General features: G+C 43.4%; 1 protein-coding gene across 2 annotated transcripts; it reads right to left on the bottom strand.

Moving 5' to 3' along the window:
- Positions 1–2,313: 2,313 nt before the first annotated feature.
- Positions 2,314–9,860, bottom strand: BCL2A1 (BCL2 related protein A1). Of its 2 annotated transcripts, XM_027688552.1 has the most exons (4): positions 9,697–9,860; positions 7,307–7,397; positions 4,589–4,971; positions 2,314–3,135 (listed from the first exon to the last, which is right to left on the bottom strand). In XM_027688552.1, the coding sequence occupies exons 1-4, from the start codon at positions 9,784–9,786 to the stop codon at positions 3,031–3,033; spliced, it is 669 nt and encodes a 222-aa protein (XP_027544353.1). In that variant the 5' UTR covers positions 9,787–9,860; the 3' UTR covers positions 2,314–3,030. The 2 variants fall into 2 exon arrangements, with proteins under 2 accessions (XP_027544353.1, XP_027544355.1); XM_027688554.1 differs by lacking the exon at positions 7,307–7,397 and having other exon boundaries at positions 4,589–4,942.
- Positions 9,861–10,409: the final 549 nt, after the last annotated feature.

Raw genomic sequence — 10,409 nt, 5'->3', positions numbered from 1 at the left:
TCCCCCGCCGGCTCCTCCATGCGCCGAGTGCGCCGGGCGCGCCCCGCGGCCGCCGCTCGGGGCCCGGGGAGGGCAACGGCCCCGCGGCCCCGGCCCCGCCGTGCTGGAGGGCCCTGCCAACAACAGCCTTTTTTTTCTTTCTTTTTTTTTTTTCTTTTTTTTTTTTTTTTAAGCCTGGCGCAGATAGCGAAGGATTTCCCCTTCACTGATTTTGTTGCAGGAAGGGAAATTACGTTTCGGCGGGATATTTTACCACCGTCTACCAGGCGGTTTCATATCCCTGCGGCATCTGCCAGCGGGCTCCGAGGGAGGGGCGCGGAGGAGGGAGAGCCCTGTGCCCCCAGGGAAGGGGTGAGAGCCCTGTGCCCCCAGGGAAGGTGTGCCAGCCATGCAGCTGTGTCCAAAGGGAAGCACTGTAGGCCGGTGTTTGGCACATGGAGTGTTCCAACCCACCTTTAACTGCCCAGGGTGGCCGAGTCACTGTCCCTGGAAGTGTTCAAGAAGCAACCTGTGTCTAGTTGACAGTGTCTAATATCTGGTGTCTATGGTCTCGTGTCTTGTGCCATGGTCTAGTTGTCAAGGTGGTGATCGGTCAAAGGCTGGACTCAAAAGATCTCAGAGATATTTTCCAACCTAATTGGTTCTGTGATTCTGTGATTTTAGGCGCAGAAAGCTACATTTCCACAGGAGAACATCTGTTTTCATAAATCTCTTCCACGTGGCATTTGATGACATCTCAATTTAGCCACAGTACAGATGGATGAAGTCATCAGCTGTCCCACGGTGCAGCTCTCTGACCTCACCTTTTGCTCTGGAAGCAGCACTGTGTTCTCCCATGTGTTGCCTGACAGCTGTAAGGATCCCTTAAACAGCGGTGCCCCGGGACCTTGGCACTGCTCAGTGTCATGTGTGGATAACTTCATGACAGTTAACAAAGTGTATCTACACGATTTTGTAAGACTTAACTAGTAGCTTTGCTGTTTTCAGACATATTATTATGTTTAGAATCAGGGTGGTGCATCTTATCACTGCTTTTCTTGCTCTTAAATGCAGAGCAAAGGAAGGTTTTTTCCTGGTGAAGATAACCTGGAGCCCACTGGACTGTTAATGATCCAGGCTTTTTTTGTTTAAACCCAGGCCTTGCCATGAAGACAAGTTGTAAAATAATTGTATCATCTGGATTTTGAAAAGGCATGGTTGGCCCTTTATATTTGAATAAAGAACTGTACTCCTGAGTATGAAATAGGTTAGTAGATCAGTGTAAAAGGAAGTGGATGGGGTATTAATAGACTGGTGTAAGCCACTATATCTGCATTTGCAATAGTGCACAAAAAGAAAGTAAGAATTTCTGTTCTTATCATGAAGGCTTAGACTGCAAATAAATAAATATATGTCATAACATGCTCTGAAATGTCATTTCTGACAGGAACTTCCATAGGTGTTCTGGAGGTGAGCATTTTCCCTTAGCTGCCCTTTGCCCTCAGAATGCTGCCATCTTTTTTTCAACAGCAACAAACTTTTATCTCACAAGTCCTGCTATACATGCTAAATAATCTCTGTTTTCAGTTATATCTTGAAAACTGCCAGTGATGAGGGTGCCACCACGTCCCTGGGGAGGTTGTTCCAGTAAATGATTCTTCTTACTGCAAAAAATGCCTTACATTGAGATGAAAGATGCAAAATTCATTGCTGAAAGAATGGAAGATGGAGAGCCCTTCACCAGAAGGAGGCTGCTTCATTCTCTCAGTGTCATAAAGGCTGGATTTTCTAGAGGATTTGTGTCAGAGAATAGTGCTGTTGTGTGCCACAGGCAACTGCTGGCTCAGTTTGATTCACTTCCCCAACATGTCTATGAAAGAAGGGTGTTTAGACCCAGCCTTAGTACTCTAGTCTAGGAGAGTCACTACAGCTGAAGCAAACCCTTCTAGAATGAATTCTTGAAGAACTACTGTTTCACCTTTGAAAGCAAGTGCACTCGGAGTCAAAACAGTAATTGCCCCAGTCTGTAAAAGCCAGGAAGTCTCTTACATACTACTTTGAATTTGTGGAGTTTTGCAACATAAAACACTAATTACTGTCATCAGTAATGATCCAGTAATGATCCAATTCATTTATTTTGCCACGAGATGTCTGTTTCTTATACAAGATACCAGAAGTACTGCAGAAAATTAAAGTCTTGACATCCATGAATGTCAGGTCAAACCCACATACTATGGGATTTTCCAGTAGCATTGTGATAGCTTTTCTAATCAGGTAAAAAATGAGACCAATCCTAAGGCTTTAAAATGCATATTTTAATATATTTTTAAAAAATATTAGTGTATTTACATAATTTTCTCACTTTAAAAATATTTTATACTTGCCTATTTTTAAAAAAAGTTCAGCAAGATGATTACATCACACAGATATGAAAGAACATTCACTGTAGCTATGAGCAATTAAAAAATACAGCACAGAAACACATACCATTGCAGTAACAGTAAGTGAGTGCACATTTTTAAGTTGCCAGCTTCCACAAATAGTTCTTCCCGTAGAAATTGCTTAGTCTGTGTCAGTAACTTCTAACCACTTTTATATTGGAATTTGCATTCCTTTTTTCTTCATAAAAATCTCCCCCTTTGGCTTATACAAGGATTGCAATAAAATGCATTACAGTAGTATTTCATTTACAAAACAAATGACATAAAACCTTGTTTCTTAACCCATTGGATTGTATTTCGCTAAAACAATGTCCTTTCATGGAGATTCAAGAGAGATTCCAAGAGCTGTCTGGATGTGGAAAATTATCTCAATCCTGCCTGGAAAGGTAGACTTGAATTGCTGCATGACGTTGTGTGGATTCCTCTTAGGAGGGATCTCATCTTCAGGTTTGGTAATTAGGATAGCATGTTAAACATTGTATTTAGTCAAAATAAATACAAATAAATTATGGAAGGAAATTATTTTCTTGTTAATATGTCTTGGAGGAAGGCTGAGAAGTGAAGGTTGTGGCAATACCTAGATTACACATAAATGGCAGGTCCTTTTATTTCAGTAGTACTCTCTGAGCAAGGAGAAAACAGCTATGAACAGGGCTGTAATTTTGGAGAAAGATAGTAGTGATCTTCTTTCAAACTTTGTTAGGAAGCCATTTTCCTATGGAAAAGAAAAAGCAGTTAGGGACAGCTTAAAAACATGTAGGAAAACCCCACCACCCTGTGCTAGTGTCAGATTAACAGGGTGCTACAGCACTGTGAGTAGAGGGACAGCTTTTCAGAGCTCTACCTCCAAAAGATGAATAGGACTTTCAAAGCTACAGCTGAAAATAGCTGCACCTCATTGAATGTTTGTTTTATCTCTAAGTCAAGACTGTGCCCTCCCTGTGTAAATAGAAAACTGACATGAAGTCTATCACCTGAGCCCACATCTTCCAGGGAGATACAAGTACTATGTTTCTGATGTAGTAATATACTTAGAAATATCTTCCTTTAAGCCTCCTTATTCTACTATGATGAGCCACCTATTATGACAGAATGTTGCCAGAAGTTGATACTTCTCTTAAATAAAATTGACTTTATTTGAAAGAGATGGAAAGAGAAGCCTGCACAATAAATCTGGTGCACCAAGGGGCCCTGAGCCACTATCACTTCTTTTTTACAGCTACAGACAGAGAAGGATTAAAACAAGCAGAAAAACAAAAGGAAAAGCAAGTCACTAGAAAATAAATCAGGAAAAAAGTAATAGCAAATAGGAGATATGAGAGAAGTGGGATGAGAGGAGGTGGAAAGAGAAAGTGACATTTACATATAAGTAAAGGGAAAAAGTACCAAGGAAATAACTGACACTCGTGTCATAGATTCTCAGATTCCCCTAACTGCAAAAGAAAAAAGTATTGGTCTGGTGAAACTCTGCAAAAGCAAAAGGGCCCTTCCCTCCACTGGCAGAAGGTAATTTCAGCAGCTGGGCAAAATAATCCACTTATTGACTAGTGTTTTTCTCAGCATTGACCATTGATAACTGGAAGTTCTAGGATTATCTCACTCCGAACAATAAAGATTTAACCCCAATTGTACTTAACTGGACCTTGGTTCTAAGTAAAACTGATTTGGGGGATTAAAGAATGGCTTTGTTGAAATCCACAGCAAAAGTACTGACTTGATTTGTGAGGATCATACCTGTGCACTCTTCCCTTAAACTGAACCACAGTATTTTTGGACTGACTCCTCTATGGAAGCAAAATTGCCACACTGACCTTAGGATGCCACTTAATTTTAGATTTAATATGGAAATTTCATAGTTCCCCTATGCTTTGAGTAGAAGGCTGGACCAAATGATTTTCTAAGGTCCCTCTCAGCTTGAATTATGGTATGATCCTATGATGAAAGATCAGAAAGTGCCTTTTAAAGAGCAAGTTTTCTTTTAGTTTTGTTCTGTTTAAAGCAGAAGTGAAGCTCTCACCGTAAGTCTCAATGAGACATTCCAGACATAAAATGTTAAACCACCAAATGAAACCCTGAATAAAATGCTTCTGACAGTGGCTATAAAAATATTTTCCTTTAATTAAATGCAATTTCCTAATCAAGACTTTGGTGTAAAATGAGAAACTCACCCAGCCACCATTCGCATCTATCCATTCAGCTTTGTGGTTTATGATGTACTCTGTGATGAAATAGGAGATCTGCTCCTTCTCCTCTGCAGTCAGCTGAACTCCGTGCTCCTGAAGCTTCTTAGTGAGAAGACCTCCAAATGTGAATATGGTCATAATTCGTCCCCAGTTAGTATTTCCATCAGCAAACTTTTCTTCCATGACACCATTGAAAATTCTCTTGGCGACAGCTACAGAGGTGATGTCAATCCTGTCCAAGAGTGGTCTGAGGGCCTCCTCTGTTTGATCTTGCAGAGAAGATGCAATGCTTCGCAAGACATGAGCAACCCTGGTTTGGGCTGGTCCGAGGTGTGATTCCTGGAGCACATATTGCAGATAATCTTGGGCTAAGTAATAAACGTAATAGAACTCAGCAGTTTCCATTCAATGGGAAATGCAGAGAGCAGTGCACAGCTCTTAATCAGGGTTGGTAATAAGCAGCCACAGGACATGCAGACGACTTTTTATCGTCTGCTTTTGATGGAATCTTTCTGCTTTTACCACAGAATTTCCTGTAAGAGGTATGACTTAATGGTGTGGGTTGGGGAATATGTCACAGAGGAAATGAAAGAAAAAGTGTCTGCTCAAAGGGCATAAAATATGTCTTCTTGAGTGATTTACTATTTCTTTAAATAGTGTGATTCCACAACTAAAGTCTACCAGATTTTACCAGATTCTTTAGTAGTATAAATTTGCATTTCTTAGGGACTTTTGCTATGTAGCAGTAGCAGAGGTTAGGAGTTTGGCTTTTAAAAGATGCCTAAAAAGTGCATGCTGTTGGATCATGCAGCCGCCCTCCAGCACCCCCATCTTCCCCCACTCCAGTCTCCTCTCTGCCAGGGTTAAGGCTGCAATCTGTATTACAGGTTTGTGGGTTATTTCTGGTCACAACTTTTTGAAGAAACTGGTAGACATTTCCAACAGGATTGAAGAATGGATAAACTTTCTTCATCACTCAAGATGTTTTACATAACTGCAAAAAGTGGGTGTACAACAGTGGTACAGGGTTGGATGGACAAAGGGGAAAGCCAGCTTTATAGCATTATTCTCTATTCCAGACTTTCCCACACTCTCTCTGTGAGTGCTCTTCGAGGTCCTTCTTTGAAGATTTGAATGGGTAGCTTCAAAGATTTCTTTCCCCCATGGGGAGTTCTGCTGTAAAAGACATTATTAGTATAAAAGACAATGCTAATGCAGTCAGCATGTTGGAACATGGGATGGAAAACATAGGGCCAAGCCAGTGATGTGTGAATCCACCTGAGTCCACCTGAATCTTTCAGGACAGGTAACAAAGAAATATCATGATATCTACAATTGTTCTTAGATTCAAATTTTCGGTCAAGCCGTTATTTTTGGGAGAAGAGGCAGGGGTATCTAGCCAGCTTCTTCCTTACAAACCTCTCTGCTGAGGCAACCTGATCTTGCTAAAGGGTCAGTATGTGCCTGTAGAGAACCCCACCTCATTGCAAAGGCTTCAGAGCAGCAAGCAGTTTGAAGTTTGATGTCTGGAGACCCCTCTCTTTTTCCATCCCCTTCTCTTTATCCCTCTTCTTCTTCCCCACCTCTCATTCACTCCTCTTCCTTCTCTGAAAGCAAAAGGTACTTCCAGCCCCCCCCCAAATAGCTTTACTTTGCCCCAGGAGTGGCTGTGAGCCTGTTTCCAGTCCTGGGCACTCCCTAATGCTCAGATCTATGGAAGAGGAGCAAAGTCACATGCCTGGTGGCCAGCACAGGGCTCCAGTCTCAGCTGTCAGGGTATCACTGGCACCAAATTACACTGGGGCAAAGTATGTCTGGACTGTGATGCAGCTCTGGTGCCAATACCTTGCTAACCCTAGACAGCCCCACAAAATGCATGTGCTGCTCCTCTGACATCAGTTTTTGCAGAAACCCATTGGGTAGACCAGGGTAGTTTCCACTTCCTCATCAGGTTTTTTCTTCTATATGTGGTGAGTCTGGCTGAGAATGACACAATACAGTCTTCCATGCACAGCGGGGTTTGAAACCTCAAGCTGTCGCCAGCACAGCACAGCATCAATCACTTCAGTGATGCAGGGAAATAGTGCCCTTACTTTGTCTTGGAAGCAAAGAAAGAGAAGGCTTGGTTCTGCGTTCACTTTTGGAAGGGAGTGGTTTTAGGAGGGCAGTGCGAGCTGGAAAACTCTCACGTTAGATATTACCTCCAGGGAAGGATGTGATGCCAGGACTGGGAGCAGGCTGGGGATGGAAAGCTTGATCTCCACTCTTTCATGCATGCACGTTCTTACCAAAGCTCATTTTGAAAGTTCAGAGGTGTCCTCTATCCAATACCTGCAGCTGCTGCTTTGGCAGAGCTGTTAGGCTGACTTTGCCTTTGTTATGTTCAGTGATTTCAGCAAACTGTTAGCATTTTACGAGGAATGCAAACAAATAAACAAAAAAATATGTGACAGTCCCTAACTCCTCCCAACTGGGCAGGAATTTCTGGGGCAGTGCTCTACCCAGCCAGTTCTTCTCCTGTCAGATAGCTGCAAACAGGGCTGAGAGAGGTACTCAAGCAGATGTGACAAGAAGCTTCTTTCTATACAGCACAGTTTGTGAAGTTACAGATCACTCCTGACTTTCTTAGTAATTGATTAATGAAAAGCTTTTTGTACTCTGAGAATATAAGTAATAATTGAATATGAGAACAGTGAACAATACCTAAGGAGACCAGTTTTGTTTCCTTCACTGTCAACAGTGGCAGAGCACAGGCAAAAGCAGGTATATCTTCATTAGTGGAGCATTTAGAATTCTGAGGAGGTGATGAAATAAGACTATGAATATGTCACCATTATTGAAAGAAATCAGTGTTGATACCTTGGTAATTTTGGAGCAAATGCTGCTACTTAGTCTCTTGATCTCTTAAAGCACTGTGAGGTGAAGCTCAGGGCTCAGCTCCCAGAAGAGGGTGGCAGCTCTAAACAGACATCTCTAACAGCCAGCTGTGACACTGGTGACCAGAGCTCAGGATGTAGCTGTTGAAAATGCCCCAGGTCTCTCTCGTTCAGTGTTAGACACATTTCCTTTTCAATAGCATACAGCGGAGGGTGCAGTTCCAAGTGTTGGATGTTCAGTAGCAGTGACACTTTATATATTTATACACACAAAAAGTCAGACCAGAGCGTGCAGCCCCACATCCCCAAGCAATAATGGTCAACTCTGAACACTCTAAGAAATCAGCTTTGGGATCTCTTGCCTGTATCATGCCACTCGAATGCTCTGATTCTCATTTTCTACATTAGGCAGTGCCTTCCTTTCTTCCACCAGACTTTACTCATATTTTGTAGATGTAAGTGAATACCCTTAATTTAATGAAACTCTACTTTTCTTCCTACCTGCTCTGTCTCCCCAGTGCTGCATAGACTGCATTCTCAGACACTGCATCGCTCCCCTTTCTGAATATACTTTAAGTGTTAAGTGTTAATAAAAGGCTTGAAATAGAAACCAGATTGACATTGAAGCTCAAATGCAAACCCTCCCCTCACTACTTGGCAATAGGACGGGGCTTTAATTTAAATCTGTGCCCTGTGGATTTGACTATACATCCTATCCTAACCTGAAAAAGGCTTATTTTTCCAGAACAGATGGGGACTGAGTTGACAGTTCCTCATAAAATTGACTTGTGAGAGACGATGTTATCTCATCGCATTCGAGACAAAACCAAGCCAAATGACAAAAGCTTTGTTGAGATATTCATGCTGCATCTGCCTTGCCAGAGTTGTTCCAGTTCCAGGTGATTGTGGGAACTGTGATCTTTGTCTGGAGGAACAGTCTGAGGCCTTGAGAAAATTATTGCAGGGGTTTTTTTTCTGCTTTTCTTCCCTTTTTGATGTCCAAATGGGGGCGATTTTTTTTGTGTGTGGTATTGGATTTCATTGCAGAAGAACGGCTCAGTTCACGTGTAGCTTTCCAGCTGTCCTGCACAGCCCTGATATGAGACTTCGTGAGGCTTTGGTGGCTTTTATTTCCCGTGTATTTTGCTGTGACGGGGACTAAGCCGGCAGCCCTGAGCCCCGGGCTCGCTGGTGCTCGCAGAGGCGCGGTAGCCCAGTGGAGTGCTGACATCTAGTCGCAGCCGGCCGCGCTGCAGCAGGGAGGGAGCGGCGCATCCCTGGAGCTCCGCAGCACCTTCCATCCTGTGCTCTGGGGTTGTGTGTGCAGCAACGAGCTGAAGTACGGTAGGATTGGGACTCAGCCCCGTTAATGATCTAAATTAATAAATGATACTGTGTTTCCAGGAGAAAGCCGACCGTGTCCTGGGCTGCATCCAAAGCAGTGTGGGCAGCAGATGGAGGCAGGAGATTCTCCCCCTTTGCTCTGCTCTGGTGAGATCCCACGTGCAGTGCTGCATCCAGCCCTGGCATCCCCAGCACAGGAAGAGCATCGACCTTTTGGAGCAAGTCCAGAGGAGGCCACCAAGTTGATTAAATGGATGGAGCACGTCTCCTATGAGGAAAGGCTGAGAGAATTTGGATTGCTCAGCCTGGAAAAGAGAAGGCTTTGGGGTGACCTAATTGCAGCTTTCCAGTGCCTGAAGGGAGGTGACAAGAAAGATGAAGAGGGACTATTTACAAGGGCCTGGAGTGACAGGGCAAGGAAGAATGGCTTCAAACTGAATGAAGGTAGGTTTAGATTAGGTATGAGGAAAAAATTCTTCCCTGTGAGGGTGGTGAGGCACTGGAATAGGTTGCCCAGAGAAACTGTGGATGCCCCATCCCTGGAAGTGTTCTAGGCCAGATTAAGTTGCTCTGAGCAACCTGGTCTAGTGGAAGGTGTCCCTGCCAATGGCAGGAGGGTTGGAACTGGATGATCTTTAAGGTTCCTTCCAACCCAGGCCATTCTGATTGTGAGTCTGTGAATTGTGTCAGCTGGGAAGCACCAAAGCCTCCTGTCCAAAGTTTGGAAAGATCATCTCCATAAGAAGTTTTGGGAGCAGTTCATTTTAAAACTCTTCAGACCTTCTCCTAATGTTTCTAGGATAGAAACAAAGTATCAGGATCCTGGATCTCAAATTCTGTACCAATTGAAACAGAGACTTTGACCCAGTTTACATTTTGTGTGTCAGAGATGCACTGAAGACAAGCTCCAGGAAGAATGGGAGGATGCAGCTGGTTTTGCATCTTCTGAGCCAACTGAGACATTCTGGGATAATTGTAAAGCCAAAGTGGTCCCCAACATACACTATAGCAAGCTGCTACTCCAACTTGCTGTTGAACTGTGGTGCTGTCAAATGAGTGAGGGCTGAGTATTATGACATAAGGTCTGTCTGCTCCCAAAATACCACACAGCAAAGGCTGGGAGGATGGATCACATGGAGATGCACACCGTGGTTCTCCATTGCTCAAGCATGAGAATTCCCCTTGTGACTCCTCTGTAGCACTCCAGAGACATGAGGGAACTGTAGGAATGGCCAGGTTTTGCTGTGTTACTCAGGGTTCAGCTGCTGCCTTGTCACTTCCGCTGGTAACTGATTCCAAGTCAGAACCTGTTTTCTTCTGGATCCCAGGTTCTGTCATCATTATGAGTCAAGGAGGCAGCCAAACACTCTGCTCCACTATGTACGTGTCATCATGTGCATATGTGCAGACACATGTTCTGCATTCTCATAAGCCTTTCCAAATGTTTATCTGGAATTAGGAGAATTTGAACAAATAGTCATAGTTGTCAGCAGTGAGCCACAGAAACATAAGGGTCCCTAAGCTTCCCAAACAATGGAGCATGAACAAATAAAGTCTTGGTAGAAGCTTAGCAAGATCTTGCAGAT

The sequence above is a fragment of the Neopelma chrysocephalum genome, unplaced genomic scaffold (genome assembly GCF_003984885.1).
Source record: "Neopelma chrysocephalum unplaced genomic scaffold, ASM398488v2 Primary Assembly neopelma1_75, whole genome shotgun sequence".
In the NCBI taxonomy this organism is placed as follows: Eukaryota; Metazoa; Chordata; class Aves; order Passeriformes; family Pipridae; genus Neopelma; species Neopelma chrysocephalum.
The sequence above is the reverse complement of the archived record's forward strand: the minus strand, read 5'-3'. Positions and strand labels throughout refer to the sequence as shown.